Source organism: Fundulus heteroclitus, chromosome 8 (genome assembly GCF_011125445.2).
Source record: "Fundulus heteroclitus isolate FHET01 chromosome 8, MU-UCD_Fhet_4.1, whole genome shotgun sequence".
Taxonomy (NCBI): domain Eukaryota; kingdom Metazoa; phylum Chordata; class Actinopteri; order Cyprinodontiformes; family Fundulidae; genus Fundulus; species Fundulus heteroclitus.
The window spans coordinates 15,565,845-15,589,536 of NC_046368.1; the positions used below are offsets into that span (position 1 = coordinate 15,565,845).

Sequence of the window (23,692 nt, forward strand, 5' to 3'; positions counted from 1 at the left end):
CGTGCCACATTGTAGACACTGAGTTTAATCTATTGATCCAAGATTTTTTTTGAAGAACCTTGACGTCTAAGGCAATGCGCTGTTGGCAGCAGACAGACGCATTTGTAAAACGTAATTGACTTTTAATTGTGTTTCCAATGCTATGTCAAGGCGGCCCCTGGCCTAAATTGTCCAGTCTGTAGGCCATTTGGCAGCAAAACAGCACTTGGCAAGCCACATTACAGGTGAATGGCCATGGTCTAATAGGTTATCTGTGGAAAACACATTGCAGTCAATTAAAGAGTCCACTTCCTCCAGTTGTGATGGCCATTAGACAGGCCCACTGCAACAAGCGACTCTTCAGTGGCTTTTATTCCACAGCTGCCCAATCCTTTTCAGTCATAGCGTCCTCGAGTTGCCCAGTCCCACAAAGATGTGCTTTTTGTCTGGTTTTGTTGTCCACTAAGCTTTTTTTAGGTGGCGTAGAGACACAGATTTTCACTCAAGGATTCTATGTGACCCTGATGGACAAATAAAACCCTTTTAACAAGTGTTTTTTTTTTTTTTTTTTTTTTGCTTCCTCTTGTACTTAAATATTCTTCGCTGCTGCATCACATAAAGGGAACACAGCTCTTACCTTCTCTTGAGAGGACATCATTTAGAATCATTACATTTGCACAATAAACCAATTCAAAAGTCCTTAATGATTTTTGGACAAATAGATTTCCTTTTTTTTTCCTAACACAGTATGACAACCATCTAAAAGCCATCTCTCTCTCTCTCTCTCTCTCTCTCTCTCTCTCTCTCTCTCTCTCTCTCTCTCTCTCTCTCTCTCTCTCTCTCTCTCTCTCTCTCTCTCTCTCTCTCTCTCTCTCTCTCTCTCTCTCTCACTCACTCACTCACTCACTCACTCACTCACTCACTCACTCACACACACACACACACTGACATGACATGCATCTGACTTTTACCCGGACCACTTGTACCTATTCCGATTTTATCCAGAAAAGACATTTTGGTTGTTGGTATGTGATATAAATCATCAAAGGTATCACTGTGACACGAAGCTTCCTGTAAATTGTATGACTCACATTTTCCCTTAGTATAAAGCTGTTTGCACGCTGATCTCTGGGAGCTGAAGGCATTTCTTCAGCTCTTGAGATGAGCCAGATGGATTTCAGTACTAGACTATCCTGCTGAACAAGAAGGACCAATGACAGTTGGAAGAGTCCTTTAACGATGACATTCACAAAATTTATTTGCTCTAACGAACTGTCAGTAAACACTAGTGTTCAGCAAAGGTTATTGCCACATCCCACTTTTATAGTCAAAGCTGTACTGCATAGTACATGTAGGTAAAGCCTGAGATACGCTTCCTGTCCAAAACAAAGTCACCACCTGGATTTAACAAAGCAAAATATGCAAGAGCCTCAAATTGGATAATAACTGCATGAAAATTTACATTTCAGGAGTCAAAAAGCGGTTTAATCCTAAATGATCCATTTAAGGTTAAATGAATGTGTTGGATCAGGGCGGGCAAAATGGGGCTGGTGTATGGACCGGGTTTGCCCGGGTCTCAACTATTGGCTTGGGTGGTCTGCTCTCCACCATCCTGCTGATGGGGATCATCTTCCAGGTCTGGGGGCTGGATGCCCCTTTGTGCTGTTGGTACCTGGACCTGAGGGTAAAGGATGTGTGTGGTGAGAGCAACTGTGTTCAGCATCTTGTCTCGTATGTGGTTCTGAGCGTTCGCATGTGTGTGGGCATTAGGGTGGGAACAAGTGAATGTGACTGCGTGTCTGTGATTATGTGTTTGACTCTTTATTGGGTTGGGTTTTGGGCTGCCCCTTTCTCCTGGGGCATCTCAGGTCTCCACTAAGTGTGGAGCTCACCCTCCGCCCACCCCTGCTGGCTCCACTCTGTTGGTTGGCACCTAGACCCGCTGGTGCATTGGTGGTCCTTGGTGTCTGGAACTGGGTGCTCCGGTGGGTGCTGACTCACTCCTGGCGGCTGCTTTGCGGGGCCTGAGCTCCCTGGCTCTGTTGAGGCCCTGCTAGGGAGGGGGCGTGGGGTGGGGGAGCATAGGGCCTTGGTTCTATGGATCCATGGCTGGATCTGCTGTGGCGTAGCTGGCTGCTGACAGAGCCCATTGAATCGTCGGTTTTTGGCACTGTGGCTTCTCCCCCAGAGAAAAGCCTGGGGGCTTTTCTCTGGGGGAGGCAGCTATCCTTGTGTTGGTCCTTTTTGGGCTCCTGCACTCTGGGGGCCCCTTTGGACGTCTGGGGCTCTGGTCTCCCTGCAGTTGGGGGTGGGCTCTTTGGCTCCTCACAACCACTATTGAGCGTTTTTCTTATGGACAAATCTTACATTTACAAGCACACTCTCACAAACACCCACAGGTGATTGGATCCAGATGCTTACAGATTCACTTCTATACTGATAAACCCTATAATTAGCTTTGGCTGTCACTAAATACATCTTCTGTTTGTTTAGTTGTTTTTTTCCATTTTTCTTTCTGCAGGCGTAGAAGCAGAGTCCGAGGAAGTTATCTTGCACTCTGTTCTGCTGTATTTTCGTCACCTTTTCTCCCTTTTAACGTTTTGCCTCACCTTTCTCTCTCCCTTTCCTTCTCTTGTAACTTTTTGTTTCTGTGTCCATTGAATTTTAAATAATCCCAAAATTCTACACTACCAGACAGAATATGTTAAAAATCTACAATTTAAATTAAATATGTATGTGTTTTCATTAATGGAAGACACATCCTGTGGTTGCATCAAGTAAAGAAAACATGTTTATGTATTTGACAGACTCCTTTATCCTAAGTGAATTAGGACATAACAGCATAGCTAATATCAAAGCAGACAATAAGCTACTTAGAAGGAAAACCAATAGTCAGGTTCCCTCATAGGTGACATGGGAGACGATGTGGAAATAGAAAGCAGGCTTAAAGGGGAGTGATGTAGAGAGGGAAGTACAGGGTGGGTGCTAGGGTAGGATGTTGCTCTCTGAAGATCTGGATCTTCAGGAGGTTCATGAAGATAGACAGAACAGAAAAACATTTTTGCGGTAGTGCTCAATAGGTCATTGCAATGCAATGCATGCAATCAATTATTAAAACTGGAAGCATGATGGAAAACCATTCTTTGCAGAAGAAATATAGTTGGAAAAAATGTTGAATGATCTTGGTCGATGATCACTTCTAGGTTTGGTAAAATTATATCATTACAACAACTGATGGCTGGGTTCAGTAGTAAGAGAAAACTCAAGGAACTGAGACCAAACAGCAGTGTAGACTTAAGAACACCATTGATGATATTTTAACCAAGGAAAAATGCTTCAACCTGCTTGGGAGCATAAAAATAGGACTCTGGAGCAAGGGAGGGAGGCCATGTAGTCTGAAGAGTTCGGATTCTCCCTGCTCCAGAGTGATGGACTCATTAGGGGCAAGAAAATACCTATCATGCCAGGTCCCTATTGCACAAACCTGAGGGGGAAGTGGTATAACCTGGGGTTGCTCTAGCTGCTCAAGTCTAGGTTCCACAACAATATGCAACTATCTGAATTTACTGAATGACCAGGGTATTGCATTAGTGATTTTTCGTAGTCCCTGATTGTATGGGCATAATCGAAGATGACAATGCCCGGATTGATCCGGCTCAAATTGCACATGTGTGATCCAAGGAGCAGGAGACGTAAATTTCCCACAAGGTTTGGCCACCAAGCTCCATTGAGAATCTGAAGGATACACTAGAAAAGATCTGAGCTGCGGTCCCATTCTCCTATAATATCTGCTAGATTTGAGTGAAAAATGAATGCAACTCTGAAGAAAAAATAATGTTGAGACATTGCAGAAGCTAACTAAAACAATTTTGCAGTGAATGTGAGCCAACAATGTTAATTTTGGATGTTTGACAGGCAATGTTCAATCTCAACAAACGTTGCAACATTGTTGAGTTTTAGAAAAAGGACGCACGCTCCACTTACAGGAGCGTGATAAAAGGTTTACATTCTTCCATCCACAGCCACTTACATGGTTAACCTAAATAATTATAATAGAGCTCATTTCTTCATTTGTCCTGGTTGAATTTATGTACATACCTGGCCATTTAAAACCAGTGTTTTAATTTAAAACTGTTTTTCTGCACTAAATATACTATTAATAAGCAGGTCCTTTTTACCATAAGTATTAGAATGACACTGTGTGAAGTAAAACAACCCTTTTTCTCTAACACACCCTACAAACACCGGATGTCCGTTGATATATTTTGTGGATATTTAAAATTAAAATCTTTCTCTCAAAAATCCTTGAACCTTTAGGTCTAATCTAAATTTAGCCATAACTAAGACATATAATGAACAATAACCACCTATCAGCTACATTTAGATATTTATGGACCTCTTTATGATGACATCCTTTCACTTTTGAACTTTACATTTTTTTTGTTGCTAAGATTCAAACTCTCATGGGGTTGACAAGGTTAATGAGGCTACTCTTTTTTTTGTGTGTGTGTGATGTCTGACATACATCACATGTCTGTCATATCCACCGAGCTCTGTAGAGGCTGGTGTGCGTGTATCTCTCTAACATCTGCCCTGCAGGGTGTGGCTGGCAGGTGTTGCCCCACAACTAAAGCCTGTTTGGTCTAAAGGCTTGTTCACACGGCAATATTTTAAAATAATTGGCCGATTTTCAAAGCCCGAGAGACGCCCGAGAGTGTGTGACTATAAAAAATCGTAGATAAAAAAACCATTTACTTGTACAATGTATGGCGTCTGGTCAAATGGCATGCACAACGCATCACACACAAATAAATTCCAGCTATCAGATGGGAAATCTCGCAAAAGAACGAACATAAGGTCAGAGTAGATAAACATGGATGAACAACGGCGATAGTTTGTGGACTAATTTGAACAGAGAAAAAATAATACAAAAAGAAAAGAGGTTTAAATGAGCAGAGACAGCACAAACAGGGGGGGGGGGGTACTACGTTTACTATACTGTGAAATGGAGGTGAGCTGGGGTGGGGGGGGGGGTTCTCTGGGTTTCCCTCACCTTTCTTTCTAATTGGTTACCCATCACAGTCAACAGGCTGCATGCATGTTTGTCCTCAGGGAACACCACACACGCTAGGATATCAGGGCAAAACAATCCAACATGTTCAATACCCCCAGTTTGAGGTTGGAGCAGTCCAAAGAGGACCAGAACACTCTTAACACTCCACACACAGCAGGAATATCTCTTAAGATCATCTTACGAGTCCCCCCTGTCGGAAGGGGGAGACCAGGGCAAAAATTGGGAAAATTACCCTGCCGTGTGAGCCAGCCTTAATCAGGAGGAGCTTAAGGAGGAGCAGATCCCCTGAGGCAAATGCCAGTCAGGTCTACTTTCTTGTGTTTCTCTTACCGTCATTGTTCCAGCCCTATCCTAAGTCTGACTACGCTTCTTCCAGGATCCAGTCCATGCTCGTGGGCGAGTTCATCCATTCCGGTGCTCAGTTATCTCGCTCCCTGGATCCAAGTAAATGTCCTCTTGAGACCACCGCTGTTAACCATCTCACCGCTCCTCAGACCTTCCTCCTGTAAACAGTTGCTACAGTTTTGGCAAGCAACGGAGCTTGAGCTATGGGGACACCTATCCAGATCATTCGAAAACACCTTGACTGGAGCAATCCTTAATTATAAAGTATCGTAACTGCATATAGCAACATAAATATTTAAACTCAGAATTTTAAAACATAAAACATACAAATTTAAAATGCCCTAACCTCAAACCTGCTTTAAAAAAGTATCTTTTAGCAAGATTTCCGTACAGAACCGATGTAATATCTTTAATGTGAACCAAGACCTAGAACAGAATTAGGATTTCTATTGATGAATCATAAATAAGTAAATACAACCTATATTCATCTTATATGTGATATTCATGCTTCTATAGTGTAAACGTAATTGCTTACAGACTTTCTACCTTTTTTCTACATTGACTACCTGTCTAGTATTAGAATGGTGGGTTTTACCGGCCTGTCTTTAAATAATTAATATGTAGAGAGATGTTATTCATTTGGCAATTTAAAATCTAGTGGCAAAAGAATCATAAGCGTTGAACTTGTACATATAAGTCTCTCTTGATTTGTTTTTTCAGTAAGCATCAATAACTTGTGATAAAACATTTCTGCAAGGAGTATAGTGAGGTTTATTTGATTTAATCTGTTTTTTGTGGGTGGGGAAGGGGATTTCAAACCTTTCGTGGCAAGCTGTGCAGGTTGGTTTGTCCCTTGATTCTCTTCCTCTACGTGGTATAAGACCCACCTCTTAACACAGGTTCCGCAGGAAGAAGACTTTTAAAAAGTGAAATACATACACAACGGCAATAATAATAATAATAATAATAATAATAATAATAATAATAATAATAATAAAACACTATGTATTAAAAAGAAAGCACTGAATGCAGCTTCATTCTCAAGAGTTTTAATAATTTACTAAAAAAGGAGTGTAAAAGTAACAGATCACTTCCACCAAAGATGATCTGTTTGATATTCAAAGTGATGACAGATGTAACAAATTTTTGCACTTGTCTGTACATTTGTGTACACATACTTGGCAACTGGCTGGAATTCAATGACTTTTGCACTGTATGCCGTATCTCAAAAAGTCACAGCAAAAACAAAAACAAAAATAATATAAAAATGATACCAAATACTTTAAAATAAACCACCCATCATGAAATGTACAGCTCTTGAAAAAATACCAAAAAACAAACAAAAAAAAAACACATCAGAAATGTGTATATACAAACATGCTTGGACTCTAAAGAGCAGACTGAGGGAGGCTGAAGAAACGGAGCCTTTTTGATGGGTTGCTTGAAACCATTCAGGAAAGCCAATGAAATAAATTCTTAAATATTTGATCTATTTGAAATACCAGGATATTTTATTGTCTATTTCAAGTTTTGTCATTTTTTGGCAGAATAGGAATATTTAATAAATATACAGCTTACTGTATTTCCCGCATCAATTTAAGTTAAACTGATTAAATAAAAATGTCCGTTAGTTTAGAAAATACAAGAACAAAAATGCATCATAAATGTGCGCACTTCTTGCCCACCCCTCATCCCCATCATTAAGTGCCTGTTTGTAAGAGGTAATATATATTTTTGTATTTACATTTATATATATATTTTTTAGATTCATATATATCAAATACTTAGACATTATATAATCTGTATAAATATGGCATTTTTACAATTGCATTAAATTGACACATTTTATTTCGGTTCCCAAGACAACTAACTGTCACCTGGGGGGAAAAAAAAGGCTTTGTTTCTTCTTTTATTGTTTTTATTTATTAAAAAATAAGTCTCAATTCTTTGTAAATGTACGCCTTACAATATAAATAACACATCTTTTCTTGTCAGATAGTTTCCATTGTGTTCGTCTCTGCAACACTTTGGAAAGTGAGGAGAAAAGTGGCGTTATCAAACGCTCTCCCCCCCCCCCCCTCAGGAAAAAGGTATCAGCGACCAGCTGCAAGTCCAGAGATCTCAGCAGTGCAGAACTTTAGGAGAACTTTGGAAACATCATTGATGTAACAAGTCCGCGTGTTTTGTGTTGTCATGCAATATGCTGGTTGCACAGTATGGAGTTATGTTGACCCTGCTCAGATTCCCTTATTCACGGGTGGGACAAAATCAGCCAAAAACTCCAGTCCTCTGATGCTTCTGCGCTGCCCACGAGGGACATGATGTTCTTTAGGATGAGCAAAGTTGGACCCATTGGTTTTACTCCGATCTGCAAAGTTTCTAAGGTGCACACCACCATGGCAGAGTCACAACTGACCTTGCTCTCCCTGTTTCAGCCCTGCCCATGAAATCCACTTCTATTGCAACGCAACAGAGGAACACTGGTGCTCTCTGGTGGTCAGAAAGAGGCACAAAAAAAAATCTGAAGACTCCCATTAGTCCACAAAGCTACAGGATGTTCAGAATGGCATTGTACATCTGGACCAGGACAGCCAGGTGGATAGGCAGGCAGGACTGGCGGTCTTGTGTGGCAGGTGTGCATGTCAGCCAAGAGAGGGCGTTGTACTGTTCCAGCACAAACCTGCAAAAAAAAATAAAACACATTTTTTCATTACATTTGAAGACTTATTTCATAATATAGAAAATATAGACATAACATTTGTTAAGTGGTGGTGGACAATATGTATTTACCTTAAGACATCAGATGTGGTCTTTGAGTCTAAGGGGTGAGGGGTCCGCTTGGTCTTATCGGATGTGATCTCGTCTGACTGAGCGATGGAGATGTGGTGGTGGAGAGACGCCTGGAGTGAAGAAATAAATTACAGAACGTCAAATGCTGAAGTTTTGCCAAGCAGCGCTTTTTCCTGTCCTGTGTGCCTTAATTCCACAGGATTCCTGCAAAGTCTGAAAAAGTTAGGAATTTGAATTCAGTATTCTCGAAGTCTACGGAAAGGTATGAAAAAATAAAATGAATATGGACTTTCCTTCCTTCCTTCCTTCCTTCCTTCCTACCTTCCTTCCTTCCTTCCTTCCTTCCTTCCTTCCTTCCTTCCTTCCTTCCTTCCTTCCTTCCTTCCTTCCTTCCTTCCTTCCTTCCTTCCTTCCTTCCTTCCTTCCTTCCTTCCTAGTATTTTACTACAATGTTTTTGTCCCTTCTGACCTTTTCTTACCTGCTTCAACCTTTCTTTCCTTGTATCCTTATTTCCTTGTATCCTATCTACCATCCTTTCATGTATTTTTCCTTACATTCTTCTCTTCATTGTATCCGTTCTTCCTTCCTGCTTTTGGTTTTAGTTGGCTCTATATCTACCCCTCTGTAGAATCACTTTCCATTAAGTTCTACATGAAAATGAGCAACAATCCATCCATCCATCCATCCATCCATCCATCCATCCATCCATCCATCCATCCATCCTCAGGTCACCGGTCTACTGGGCAACACAGAGACACACAGGACAAACAACCATGCTCACACACTCATCCCTCCAATTTACAGTAACCAGTTCACCTAGCAGCCATGTGTTTTGGAGGCCAGAGTATCCAGACAAAACCCACACACTCACTGGGAGAACATACAAATTGTTGTGTAGGAAGCCTGAATCCTGAGAGCCCCCCCAAAGCCCTGCACATGCTATGCTTTGAGTACCTTAAGGAAAAGCGGGCACTGGCTCTCAGCTTGTGGGCAGGAAGCCCAGAACCAGTGGGGAAGTCCATTTGCCTGAGCGGTGGAGACGTAGTAGCCCAGAGCAAGTGGCTGCTGTTTCAGCTCCTCTGGAGGGTTGTCCCTTGACAGCAGGCGCTCTCCTTGGCTCTACAGACACAGAGCAGAACCATAAAATCTTAAGTTTTCCTAAAGTCACAATAACAGAGTAATATTTCAATGCAAATGAAATGATTTTAGCTGCCAGCTGGAGTCATATTTTTTCATAGGCCAGCGAGCAGGAGTCTTTTTTCTGTTGTTACTTGTCAGCAAAACATTAAACCCGACCCCTTAAAACTACCAAATAGGGGCGATGGCTATTAGATTGGGAAGGGCTAGAACATGCTGACAATCTGCCAAAGCAGAAAGATCATGATATCTTCTGTAAACTGTGGAAATCACAGACAGATATGTGGAATTGGACTTTCCCCCCTTCCTAACAGATCAACACACATCTCTCAGTTCAACTATGCACAATAAATTACATAATATGTGAGGAAGATTAATAATTTTTTTATTTATATACTGTCTAGGTATAAGATAAGGTAAAAAAAAATATTCCAGGCCATAATTGTTGTTAAACTGTTTGCTATTAAAAACAAACTCAACAACGATGAGAGCATACCTCTAATTATGGGATGCCTATTCACTTTTAGTGTGCGTGAGTTAGCTGTTTGCATATTTTCCAGGGCTCCTGTATGATTTCATATCAATTTAAAATTCTTTAAATAACTGATTCCTGACTCACCCTGGTATGGTGAAAATGTGATCCCATTCCCATCCCTGATGGTGACCCAGGCGAGGTCACGGGAGAGGTGTTGGGGGGTGAGTGTAGTGACGTGATCAGCATCATGTCGTGCCCAATATCATTTTCCAGTTCATCAGGGAAGGGAAGATCAAACATGTCGTCTGCGGACAGAAACAACGAGCAGACAAGACTCAGCTTATCAGAAAGCAAAACGTCGCAAATAAGAGCTTAGATTTAATGTCATTTATGTTATTATGTTTCGTCGTCTAAGTTAATACCGTTGTTGTCTTCTGGAGGGTACGAGCTGGAAGCCAGCTGCGTGGTGGCAGAAGTTGGGAAGACTAAGATGTGTGTGCAGGAAGCATCCTGAGGTGTGTTCAGCTGCGACGTCTGCAGGTTTAAAGCGTTGCTGCGTCCAAACACAGATCCCATGGTAACTGCATCTAGACACCGTGAAGGAAATATGACGGTGGTTATTCCATTCTGTGCACTGCTGCTCGCATTGAGATGCTATGCTGTATAACGTTTTACAGACGCATCTCCTTATGCACGTCAAAGGTGTGGAATGCTACAAGTGTAACGATCAGAACAGAGAAAAACGGATGTGCATTTCCTTTTTATAGACGGATTTCACAAAGAAAAGCTTGAGCACAGTGTCTACAAAATTCAACATGAAGATGAACAACCATAAGGATTATACTGTATATACAAATAAAAAAAGTGTAGCATTTAAATGGGAAATGAACCAGTTATACGTTTCTTCACTGTCACTTTTTAAGTTTATTGCATTGCTTAGTTGTAAACAAGCCTGAATGGTGAGCATGCAGCCGCTACGTACCTGGCATGATCACAAATGAGCCCTGGGGCTCCATGGCAACCAAGCAGGCACTGAGGATGGAGGGAGAGTCAGCAGCTGAGATCCCACACACACGGCAAGCCTCCCTCAGCTGCCGGCCAATGGACTGGAGGGAATGCTCCCCGAGAAGAGAACTCCAGTCTAGTTGGAAAATACACTGAGTTAGAGGCCCTCCCCAACTTCCTTTTGTCTCTTTATATTCTATAATTTCACTGCGAAAGTAAAATGACCTCTAGTACCTGGTATGCACTTACAATAATCACGGTTCCTACACATGTTTCATGTAAAAGAAAATGGTATTTTAGTTTTTGAAAGTTCCTTGGTTCATGTTGTTCTTAATACTACTCACCTGTACACTGTGAATCGCACACTGTCTATTTCCCCTGCATTGTTTTACATTGTTTACATTTCAATTGTTTACATAAATTACTGCTGCACCTTATCCTGAAACTTACTGCAATTTACTGTGATTTTTTCAAGCTGTATGCAAACGTCATTTCGTTCTGTACGCACTCTGTGCATACAAAATGACAAATAAAGTTGTCTAAGTCTAAGTCTAAGACTAAGTTATTTTGAATTATAAATGACTTACATCACTATGACTTTATCACTGATTTTTTATTTACCTATGGAGCTTGGAAAAAATTGTAAAGGAAGGAAGGAAGGAAGGAAGGAAGGAAGGAAGGAAGGAAGGAAGGAAGGAAGGAAGGAAGGAAGGAAGGAAGGAAGGAAGGAAGGAAGGAAGGAAGCCTGAGAAACCCAAAAGTAAGGGTGAATTACCACTACCAGTAACTTATTACTGAGAATTTTTACTGTTCACTTCTTAAATTAGAGGTCAAAATCCAGAAAGGATGTAAATCCTGTTACTAGGCTGTCATTGGATTAAGTCCAGGACGAACAACGATCAATTTTATACCAATGTTAGAAAATGTGCCTTTAATTTGTTAGGCAATGATTGGAAAAGCAACAAGGTTGTTTTTTTTTTAATAAATGAGTCAAGCTAATGACTACTAGGCACAGCGTCGGGGCAAGAAAAGTATTTTCTGTCTGAAATAATCCAAATCTAAAATATTTTTCGATTATCAAATCACAGACCATGGCACACAGACATTTATTGCAGCACCTGTTGCAATATGTTTTTTTTATTCAAGGCAAATAACCTAATGCAAAAAAGAGAAGGTGTAAGACACATTACTGCATTCTGCTACTGGTTTTAAACGTCTATTGTTTGTTCTATTGTGTGTTAAAAGTAGACTCAGAGGCCATTAGTCATTACAAAAACTTGAACCAGAAAATGTATTTTATCCTGAGGACTTACTCACCTTTTAGTTCCCCGTGACCCAATCTGCCTAATCGACCTATAACGATCCTCCAAGGCAGGGGAGTCATCTGAATGATGCCGATACACCACTCCCACACTTTCTGCAGACCCATCTTCCTCGCTGATACTTTGGGGCGCCTCGTTCTGAAGTGAAAAAAACATGTAGATAAATAAAAGCATTATTCCACATTAGTTACATTATTTTTGACATGTCATCAAGAGGGGCATCAAAAATTGGCACATTTTTTATGTTACAAGCCTGATATTATTGGCATAAATCCTGTAGTGGTATTTGACATGGTCGATACTCAGAAATGCACTTGAAGATCCTTGAAAGATTAAATAAGTGTGGATTTCCAAGCAGGACAATAGTCCCAATCGACTTCAGAGAACGTAAAACTTCACTGTTGCCTGATTAGTACGTATCTGATTAGTACGTATCTGAAAAATTATATTCAATACCTATTCCATTTTTTTTAACCATAATTTAGCTTATAGACTAATTTGCTTTGATTTAATACAAATATGTTGCCAAGGTCTGATGTGCATTTCAGGTAGAAGGAAATATTAGAAATATTTTTCGATGAGAAAAACTTTGATGTGTTATATACTTATTTAGCCCACTGTATATTGAAATATACACGACTGGGTGCAGATAGAGGGGCTAGCCCAGAAGAACCACTGCTTACCTATTGGGGACATCCACGTTAATAATACAGGTCTCCAGGAGCTCCCCCTGCTGGTCTGTACAGGACACCAGGATCCAGCGCTGGTCATGGGACAGGCAGTATCCTACAAAGAGCACGTTGTATTTGGGAGGGACCTCCGCCCATATCTCTCCCGGCTCTGGGTGCTTTGGACGGGTCGGCCCGAGTATGAACGGCGGTGAAAACAGCTGCCGCGGCCGAGGATACTAAATAAGAGGCGGACAGATAAATATGTCAATAAGAACATTAGAACATTGCTTTAAGTATATAATGAAAGTTAGCTTAAGTCGAGGATGTTTTTCATGCAGACCTCTGGGCTCTTCATTACTGAACTGACAGTGGACACTGGACCAAAACCAGTGAGGGACTTGATGTATGTTTGCTGGGGTAGCAGCCGTCTGCATTGTGAGTAGCAAGAGAAGGCCAGGGAGCGCAGGTTTTGTAGGTACAGGCGGCTCTCTCCGCTAGCGGGCTGGAGAAGATACTGGCACGGCACCACCTGAAACACAGAAACAAGCCAACTATATCAACACGTCGGCCTAGTTCGGAGCCGTCAGGACTGTAAATCCAAAATATATCCCCACCTGTAGAACCAGCGCTGGTCTCATCGTCTCAGGCAGGTTTTGCAGCATCTGTGTGTAACAGTGAAGAAGCCCGAGAAGCCAAATGCTTCCTGACTCCACTTCCTCACCCTCCTCCTCCTCCTCGCCCGCTTCATGTCTCAGTCCACTCGAGCAGAGAAAAGCATCGACGACATAAATAACAACTGCTGGTGGGTTTGCAATGCTGTCCGCTGAGTCAGCCTCAGTGGGGATGCCGATTCTCGTCTGCTCCGAGGAGCTGCAGAAAAGGAGCAAAAGAGCCATGAACAATTGGCTCTTGTTCAAACACAATTCAAATTGCAGCGACCGCTCTGACACGCTTCTCCTTACAGTTCAGGAGTATCCGCTGGTGTGTTGGCTGCTGGTGTGGAACTGGGAAGGCCCTTTGGATCGTTGGCTCCCCCTTGCGTTATCTCCCCGGGCTGACCGGAGATGGCCCCACTGAGGGTGGATGCATTTGATGCACTGACAACACCTGAAGCCTGTTCTCCATCAGCGCTCCAAGTCTGGCGCTGCCCGGTAGAGGATGGGTTGTTTACAGGAGGCTGAGGTTTGGGCGGCAACAGAAGGCTGCTATCCAAAGTCAGGGCTGCAAGCTGAGGGCCTTAAATTAAAGGAAAGAGTATTTGTTACTAGTCATATAACAATAAGGAAGAAAATATAAACTGCAAATAATCAGCTCGTTTATTCTCACCTAACTGCTCCTTCAAGGCGTAAGAATATAGTTTAAGTTTGCTGACGTTGTCATTGTGCTGCTGTCCAGCCCATTGTCCACTTAACCACTGATCCACATTCAGCTCCTCCAGCTTGTCTGGCTCCACTTCCTCCCCAACTTGAACAAGGCCATCCTTGGACACCTTTGACAAGGGACGGTGCTTTCCGAGGCGGCACGTCTGCAGAACAAGTCGTTCTCCCGTTAGAAAAATACCTGACAAATCCTCAGCAGTGCTCACATTGCATTAAAAAAAAAAATCAATTATTACTCCTTTTACCATTTTTTTTTTTGTTCGTCTTGCGAAGCGCCTTCATTTGACATTTGCCGTGAACTGGCGCGACAAACTGAATTTTCACATTTTGCCATGTTACAGCCGTAAACCTCATCTTTGTATGTCACACCTTGCACATCTAGACGCTGAAGGTTTTCCCCAGTTTTCGCTAGATAGCTCAAGCTCCGTCATATGAGGTAGGTCACATTTGTGAACAATTTTCAAGCTGAATTTTCAATTTAGGTCTGAACTTTGACTGGGCCGATCTACTGGCTATATACTCACGATTGATGCTCTGCTGGAAGGTAAACCTCCACCTCCACCTCCTTTCACATGCTTGCTGAGCCCCTTGTTTAGGGACAAACTTTAAACAGAAGTTTTAATTGCTTTTCTTTAGCACTGGCCTTTTTGCCACTCTTCCACAAAGGCCAGATTTCTAGATTGCTTAACCAATAGTTGTCCTGTTGACAAGTTCTTCCACCTGGGCTTGAGCTGTGAACGTCTGCAGCTATAAGCCGGTACGTATAGCAGTAAATATAATGACAGTTTTCTGATATTTGCAAAATCTCTCTTGGCAAGCTAAAGAAAAAAAAGCACAACCCTTACAGCCGTCAGTCAGGTCCTGGAATATTTTAAGCAGTCTATCGGAAATGTTAGAGCTCATCTAAAGAGTCTGAGAACAAATTCCCCCACCTGAGCTGTGGCTCTCTGTAGCTCTATATGGGACAGGTGGTGCTTCTCTGATTAATCCTCGCCTTTCTTGGCCCGCCAGTTGAGGTGGACGGCCTTTCCTTAGTTTCCTTCACCTTTTGGCACCTTCTTTTCCATAAAGCCTATCTTTTTATTATCTTATCTTATCATTTCTCAGATGATTGACAGAACAGTGCTGTGAGATGTTCGAAGCTTGGGAAACGGTTTTCCAATCTTAATCTTCTCCAACTTTCTTGGCAACTTTGTTTCTGACCTGAGTGGCGTGTTCCTTGGTCCTTGGGATGTCGTTCTGTTTTATTTATTTATTGATATATGTTTTGCATTCTCTAACAAGCCTTGCAAGGCCTTCACAGAAGCACTAAATTTACACCGAAAACTAACCAGACACAGGTTGATTCTATTTATTGATTAGGTGACTTCTAAAAGTAGTTGGTTGGGCAAAAATCTTGAAACGTACTGGGGGATGAATACAGTTTTCATGCCAAACCATGCAGCTTTACCTTGCACTGCACAATAACGTCTTAGTTTGTGTTGGTCTGTTTCATAACCCCCCCCCCCCCCCCCCAAAAAAAAAAATGGAGTTTGTGGATATAACGTGACAAAATATGACAATATTCAAGGAGTAGCTATGTATACTTTAGCGAGGCACTGTAGAGCATGGTGTTACTTGTGAGCTAACCTCGTAGACAGCACTGAGCTCCTTGAAGAACGCCTGGGATGCAGCAAGCAGGGAGGTGCTGTTAGGACACACCACCACATACGCAACGTCTCTCTGTCCTCCATATGGTTCCAACAGCAGCTTTTCCCAGAAAGGCAAAGCCAGAGGGGACAACGCCAGGAACTCCCGCTCTCGGTCATAACCTAACAGTACGGTCGGGATCGGCAGGGGCTCTGGTGACTCCTCCGAACCTGAGGCGGAAACAGGTCATTTATACGGTGTTAGTCTCTAGACCACTTGTTCATTCAGCATAGAACATGCATGTTTAACTTCTGTCCTCTCCGTTGTCCTCCAACATTTAGTTTGATCGCCGCTCAGGTATGTCAAATAAGCATCTTATCAAGTTCTGCTGAGACCCGGTAACGAGTTCCTCATTTGATTCAGCAGTGACGGTACATAGATACATGTGAAGCTTCAGGATAGCAGCTCCCAATTAGCCTCGTGAGACCATCCTGATCTCGCGAGCTTTCAAGGTTTCACTCGCAGATCAGTCTGGCTACTTTCCGTTAAAGAAAATTTGGAGCCGTTCACCAAACGAACGTCCAATCAGCGTTGGCTTTGAGGCGGGTTGAGGTGTGACGCAACGAGAAGATCGACAGTTCAGTCTAAAGAACATGGCGGCTTCAGCCGATGAAACTAGCGTTAGCGTGGCTATCGAGCAAGTTTTATCGGAATTACAGAGTATTTATTTGCTGAGCTAACGAGCCTTTACCTGCAGCGGCAAGAGTAGCTTGGCTTGTGGTTGTGTTTTCGTCGTCGCTCTGTTACGAGCGATGACGAATCTGATTGGTTTATTTGGCCCGTCTATCACCAACATAGGCCAATCAGCTAACCAGTATTTTCGCCCCTTCCCAAAATTACTTCAACGGAAGGTTTCCAGATGGATATGCGGAGCAAATCTATCTGGCGGAGTCAGGTAAGCTCCCAATGACTGACGTCAGAAATTCCAGGCAAATAAAAGAAACTGTGGAGGAAAAGTGATGAATTCACCATAGGAGCCTCTTCCGGCCATCTTGTGAAACTGCTGCCAGGTGAGTGGACCCTGGACGTGCTGGATATTTTCCCAGGTCCGTCCTGTCCTCTTCTTCTGGATGGCATCCTGCAGGAAAGGCTGCAGAGACAGCAGCATTCGAACCATATCCTGCGACGACAGCCTGCTCATGTCCACCACTTCAGAAAATACACACACACACACACACAGACACAAGAGGGGACTTAAAAAGATGCACTAGGGTCTTAATGCAAAAGAAACAGACACACATTCACTGACTATAAAAACAGCAGTCACACTCCTTACCGTTCGTGTGGGGCCAGGAATGAAGGGCACTACTTCTGACGACACCGAGATCAACTTTCCCTCCTGTTGGGTTATCCACATACTGCAGCCCCTGCTCCAAAGCATTGAAACAGTCCACACAAGCATCGTTCGCATCTGCCCACTGCTTTTCAGACATCCAGCTTTGGAGCAGCGCCCCTTTGCGGCCGTGGCAGGAAGAATTTACTGGAAGGTGCAGCGACGCCAGAGAGGAAATCGGCTGGGAGCACTGCTCCTGCATGACAATCATGACCGACGGCGAGCCGGGGCCACCGTCCTGGGACTGCTTGGCCCTGGAGTCGTCCATCGCCGGGTCCCGTCGGCAAAGAGCAAGCCTCCTCTGGGCCGCTCGACCTCCCTCAGACGTCGGACCAAATATGTCGAGCTCGTCCTCCAGGAAGAGGCCCGTGCCGTGAGCCAGCCGTCTGTTCACGATGGCACTGAAGCCACACATGCAGCGGTACTGATCTTCACAAGTGGAGTCTGGGATGTACACCCCCACGTCTGCCCCTTTGACATTCATGTTGCACGCACAGATGCAGCAGCTGTCAAAGTTACGATCCTTAAAGACGCTGAGGACGGTGTCTGAAAGGAGAAGGACTACATAGAGGCTGTGGGCCTCGGGGAGGGGGGGCCCCGGTCTAGCTAAGTGCTCTACGGAGCTTAGAGGAAGGCTGGTGGAGGGGGTAGAGACCGGTGAGCTGAGCTCAGTGCCATCCTGCTTCACTGAGCCCTGCCCCGAGCCTGCAGCATTGATACCCTTGGGTGTACGTGGGGTCCGTGGGGTGGGCACAGAGAAGCGTGGTGTGGCCGGAGAAGGAAGGATGCCGGGAGTGGTGCTCACAGAAGCCGTGTTGACACTCATTTGGACATAGTCTTGATCTGTGAGGTTGTTAAGGCTGGGCGTGTTCCTAGAAAAGACACATCAGAGGAAACGTCACATGGGTTCATATGCTTTAGTTACATCCATTTACATATCATGTATAAAAAGACGGATAATAATTTTCCCCCCCTTGTAGTCTGATATCAAATCAGACTAAACATGTCCTCTTTTAGGTAATTTAAGATTGCTAAAGTTATTTATATTTGGTAAATGCAAGAACACAGAGATTCAAAGATCCCCCCCTTTTGCATCAAAAGTATTCATAATAATTAATTTTGCTTTCATCAGACCCCAGAGCATGTTTCTAATGTTTCTATTAGGGTATAAACTTCTGCGTGAATTTCCAATCAGATATGCCTCTTATGTAACGGCTTCTTCCTGACGATTGGCCTTTCAGTCCATGTTTTTACAGGACACCAGCTCTGGCCAGCGTCTTCATCGGGTATTTTTTTTTCTTTTGTTCTGGGGTTCATACTGACATTTCTCACACTAAAACATGGAAACAGAACCTATTTTCATGAACATCATGTAAATACTGTATCTGTTTTCAACTGTGTCTATCTGATTAAACGAGATACAAATGTCCATAATTAGTGACACAATCCTTCTCAAACAACATTGATTTCCATAAATGTTTACAGCCATTGTTTCTTACGTGTATCCATCCTTGGTGAATGCAGTATTCTGTGGATGCATGATTGGCGTAAAATGCTCCATTTTGGGCAAGAGTGCCCAGGATGGACGGTAGTAACATTGTTCAGGAATCTTGAGTGGCGGTAAAGTTTGGCTGGGAAGGCAGGACAGCGGCGCAAACATGGAGGATCCTATATGTGGCTGGAGAGAAAATCAGATATATGTTAGTAAAGATTTTTTGGGAAATTGCACAAAGAAAAAACTTTTCCAAGTTCTTAACCAGTTCACAGCTGTGCGTAGAATAATGAACAATACATATTTCAGTCGTCAGGTATCAGTTTCATTTACTATATTTACTGTAATATAGAACAGATTACTGGATCAATGTGTGCTTCTGTGCTTGTTTGTCTCTCTTGTTTTGTCTCTGCTCTGTCTTCTGTAACCCCAGTCGGTCGAGGCAGATGACCGTTCATACTGAGCCCGGTTCTGCCGGAGATTTTCCTTCCCGTTAATGGGGAGTTTTTACTTCCCACTGTCGCTTCATGCTTGCTCAGTATGAGGGATTGCTGCAAAGCCATGTACAATGCAGACAACTCTCCCTGTGGCTCTACACATCTTCAGGCGTGAATGCTGCTTGTCGGGACTTTGAAGCAATCAAATGGTTCCCTTATATAGGACATTTTTGACCAATCTGTAAAATATGATTGATTTTGACTTTGTAAAGTGCCTCGAGATGACATGTTTCATGAATTGGTGCTATATAAATAAAATTGAATTGAATTGAACTATCCTTTAAGGCGTTAAGGACAGAAATGCCCATTTCCAGAAATGCAATGAAACACATTTTGTTCCACGTAATCTCTTTAATTTCCACTCTGCTCAAAACTGACAATAACTCGACCAGTGTTGACTATTCTAAACCTTTTACCCTTTAATCCAACAGTTTAAAGTTCCAGTTAGAGTACTTAATGTTACTGCTTTTATTAACAAAAATTTTTTGTTAAAAATCTGTTGTAATATAGATAAATAATAGATTGCTTGAATATATGAATGATTAGCCAAATGACTGACTTCTTGCATTATTTCCGTGTTACATCCACTTTAAAACTTACTAACCTACTGAGTCTTAAAGGACAAGAAATGTCACCTTCTAAAGGTTTAGTAAAACCTGCACAGATTCATATTATTTACCCTTTTTTTAGGTAAAATAATTGTATTAACCTTAGTCATGATCAAAAATTAAACATATAAGGATTTATCCCATCAAAGGACAGCTTAAATACATAATGCTGACATTTTTAATGAAAAGGAAAATCACAAAAAATTATTGCATTATATATTTTTTAAAACACTTGTTGGGGGAGGGGTTGGCCCTTTTAAATCAAACTCAGATATTTTAAGATGTAACCAAAATATTGCATATGCTTTCTTCAGCCTATTTTAAAAGTGCCATCTTAAGTAATTAGAAGACAAAAATGTCAAATGTTTCACATTAAAACCACTTTTTGTATCTCACAACAGTTGCAGTGGTAATCGTGCATCGTGATATGTTAAAGTTTCACTTTAGAAAAAAATAAAGTAAAACCTGTGGGGAAATGAATTAAATGGATTAGTTTTTGTGTTTATGTTGTCACTGAAGGGTTACTAAGAAAGAGGGTCAGAGCAAGTAGTAAGGGTGGTTTAGTATCATGGCTACCATTAGGTCTGGGGATTAAAGAATAGCCGCAATAAATTTATGAACGTGAAATGGACTGGGCCTGTTTACAATGGGGAAGAAAGACTCTACCTTAATGTCGTCCTGCCTCGGGCTAGCGGCACCCTCCTCCATCTCCATCACGTACTCGGTGAGCTGGGCGGAGGCTAGAGACGGCAGGTAGTCCGTCACGCCGCTGGGCGCAGGGGGCTCTTGACTCGGCGTGTCTCGATACGCCGTGATGGGGGAAAACGCTGGGTGCTGCTCCAAAGAAGGAGGAGTGGGGAACATTCGCTGGAGATCTGCTACTGCTAAAAGGAGAGAGACGAGAAAAGGAGATGAAAAGAGGAGGACAGAGGAGGATGGTTTTCTCCGGGATCTGGGTGTGTTTCTGTGGTCTTCCCCAGAGGGCGGGGCTGTGCAACATGCTCCTGCACACCTGCTTTTGGCCAACTATTAGCATGCTTGTGCAAAGCCTGCTCTGTCCATCTTCTCCTAAGGCTACCTCCGGAGCTCTTCCCTGGATCTCTCCCTCAGTGACGCTTCCGGGCTTTCTAGTTCACACCTTTCCATGTGACTAACCTCTAAGTTTCTTCCGCGACCAGCAACAGATACCTACTCACTCCTTCAGAACCTCTAGCTTACCAGTCCACCCTCCAAACGGTCAACCATCAAGTTCAAACTGGAACGCAGCTCACCACAAAGACGAAAACCCCGGACTCTGCTCACTCCCCCTGGCTCTAAGTCATCTAGATACCACCAGTAAGATCTATTTCTACAACTCTTCTCTCAAGATAGACAATTTTTTCCATTCGCTAATCTCTCGCCTTTTCCTCACAGCGATCAGTTAAATGTTACTGAACTCCTGTTGGACCAACCATCTATGTCTCATTTGTGTTTCAGGAAACTTGTTCAACTTTTCTCACGGCCTCCTGAGAGATATCATGTGGGTCAAATTTAGACTATTTAATCTTATATAAATAAGATTGAGAAACATATAAATGTGCAAAACCTGAGAAAAGCCAGGGGTCAGGGGGGGTTAATACATGTGCAAGGCACTGTAAATAAATGCAAAAGAAAAGTTGGACAAAGTGGAAGCTGCTTTATGTATGGTGTGAATTTAGTTCCATTGTTGTTGGAAGCAAAGAACACGTTTTGAAAATGGAAATTTGAAAAAAAATGCAATGAGGAAATTAAACTTTGCAAAACTTCTAAATAAAAACAGCTTGTGAAAGTAACTTTTGTGTTTTTCCAGATTTTATTTTTTCTTAGATATTTTTTTTTTTACGGCATTTGTTTCAAATAAATTTTTTTCCCAAAAAATAATCACATTTTTCTTTTCCAGATTCCTTTTTATAAATTGCATTCTTTTCAAATTACATTTTACAGATCCCATTCTCTTCACTTTTCACTCTAGACACACACATCGACCAATAAAAATGTTGTAACGTCCATGCAGACCAATAGAAATGTGTCTTTGCTCCTCACTCCATAGGAAAGTGCCACCCCACAGGTAAAGAGAACGTGATCTGTAAAACGCAATTTGAAAGGAATGCAATTCGTAAAACTCAATCTGAAAAAGAGAAATATGAACAAATAAAATTAGAAAATATAAAATCTGTAAACAAATTTTTTTTAGAAGAATTAAACTAAAACAAATTTAAATCTGATTTTTTAAATTATTATTATTATTATTTGATGAAATAAAAAGTTTTTTTTTATTTCCATTTACAAAATATGTTATTTGTTTGCAACAATATTGGAACAAAATTCACTCCATACTTTATGTCACAAAGAGGATGTTTTATTGCGAATTTAATGTGTTACTTACTTGATGGATAAGATACGTTAACTCTCCCCTCTTTCCCACCAGGACGATCTTCTGTTGACACTAGTAACTTAGTTGAGTGTTGGTTTGGATAAACAGTCTACAAGATATAATCCAAAGATTAGTTTTATATAATGCAGCCTTTTTCTGCAGAAAAATCACAGAAAAAACTATTCCAATGCAATGCAAAAGAAATGCAATTATACTAGCAATGCACATTTACATTGGTAGCAAACAACGAAATTAATGTCAGAGAATAGAGACATAACAACAACAATAACAATAATAACAATAATAAAATGGAAGTTTTACCCCTACATCCTCTTCATCGAGTATGTTTTCCAGATCTGAGATGTTGACTGCCAAACCTTTCTCTTCAGTCAGGGGAGGATTAGTTTTAGAGGGGGCGTCATCTTGACCCGAATCATCTAAAAGACAAATAAATTCGGACCCACCGTAAAAAAACAAAAGAAAAACAAAACAGTGACTGCACTCTAAAAATGTTCATGATAATTTCCTTACCACATTTTGGAGCAGAGTTAAAAATAGACATTGCATCTTTTCCATCAGGCAGTGAGCCATTGCTGGTGATTTCTTCTCCCTAAAGGATGAGTTAGAATAGATTACAGATGCTATCGTTGGCAACCAAAAACAAAATTAGGAACCAGACTTTGTGAATATTGAGTCACAGGGTGCAGCATCACAATGCACGTTAATGCCACACAAAATATCAATATCGATTAAAAATGTTAACCAATATAAGCACACATAGTCACTTTCTTCTTTTTTATACCCAGAATTATCACAATAATTTTAGATATGTATTAAAAGGTTTTGGGTTTATTTTACTAATTCAATTCCAAATGTGACATTTATGTATTATATATACATTATTAGATAGATTATTTTTTTAAAGAAAAGATAAGCAGATAAAAGCACTTTTATGGCCATATTATGGTCTATACAATCATAGCGGAAGACAGTCACTGACACCCTCTATATGGTATACAAAGATTAATATCGATGTTTTTAAAAACGATTTGATATCGATATTCTGGCTTTCAATATCGATATACCTCCCAACCACTAGGGGGCGATATTATAGTGTGACATTACTGTTCACAGCGAGGAAGTGCAAGTGAGACGAATTTGCGGAATGGCCGACAGGATTTTAGAAACGCCTTCGTCCCTAAAAATCAGACTTTTGGGCACATTTTTGATTTCTGTAATACTTTATTTTCCTGTTATTATATCAGTGTTCAATAAATTGAACATAAATAGAAGATTTGGCTGGTTTTGTTGATTGAATGACTTTGAGCATTTATTTGAAAGTAATAAATATTGATATTGGAATCATATCAAATCAAGCTGAAGCTATATCGAGAAGCGTATTGTATCGTGAGCTATGTATCGAGAATAGTATCGAATCTTCTTCATTTTATCTAGATGATACCCAGTCCTGCATGGGAGGGTAAGCTGTTAAAGATGCTGGTG

General features: G+C 41.6%; 1 protein-coding gene across 2 annotated transcripts in view; it reads right to left on the reverse strand.

Moving 5' to 3' along the window:
- Positions 1-6,431: 6,431 nt before the first annotated feature.
- LOC105930810 (mediator complex subunit 13L) overlaps positions 6,432-23,692 on the reverse strand; it is a 126,632-nt gene continuing 109,371 nt past the window's right edge. Inside the window, exons 12-31 of one of the 2 annotated variants that reach the window (XM_036140171.1) lie at positions 22,721-22,799; positions 22,511-22,626; positions 22,202-22,298; positions 20,464-20,678; positions 18,700-18,878; positions 17,144-18,072; positions 16,837-17,016; positions 15,808-16,037; positions 14,126-14,324; positions 13,762-14,035; positions 13,414-13,669; positions 13,140-13,328; positions 12,812-13,035; positions 12,124-12,266; positions 10,784-10,942; positions 10,224-10,388; positions 9,946-10,106; positions 9,144-9,308; positions 8,189-8,298; positions 6,432-8,078 (exon numbers count right to left, since the gene is read on the reverse strand). In XM_036140171.1, coding sequence (XP_035996064.1) covers positions 7,946-8,078; positions 8,189-8,298; positions 9,144-9,308; positions 9,946-10,106; positions 10,224-10,388; positions 10,784-10,942; positions 12,124-12,266; positions 12,812-13,035; positions 13,140-13,328; positions 13,414-13,669; positions 13,762-14,035; positions 14,126-14,324; positions 15,808-16,037; positions 16,837-17,016; positions 17,144-18,072; positions 18,700-18,878; positions 20,464-20,678; positions 22,202-22,298; positions 22,511-22,626; positions 22,721-22,799 — 4,203 coding nt within the window. In that variant the 3' untranslated portion in view covers positions 6,432-7,945. Of the gene's footprint in view, positions 8,079-8,188; positions 8,299-9,143; positions 9,309-9,945; positions 10,107-10,223; positions 10,389-10,783; positions 10,943-12,123; positions 12,267-12,811; positions 13,036-13,139; positions 13,329-13,413; positions 13,670-13,761; positions 14,036-14,125; positions 14,325-15,807; positions 16,038-16,836; positions 17,017-17,143; positions 18,073-18,699; positions 18,879-20,463; positions 20,682-22,201; positions 22,299-22,510; positions 22,627-22,720; positions 22,800-23,692 lie in introns of both variants that reach the window. The other variant, XM_012869183.3, reaches the window with a different exon arrangement.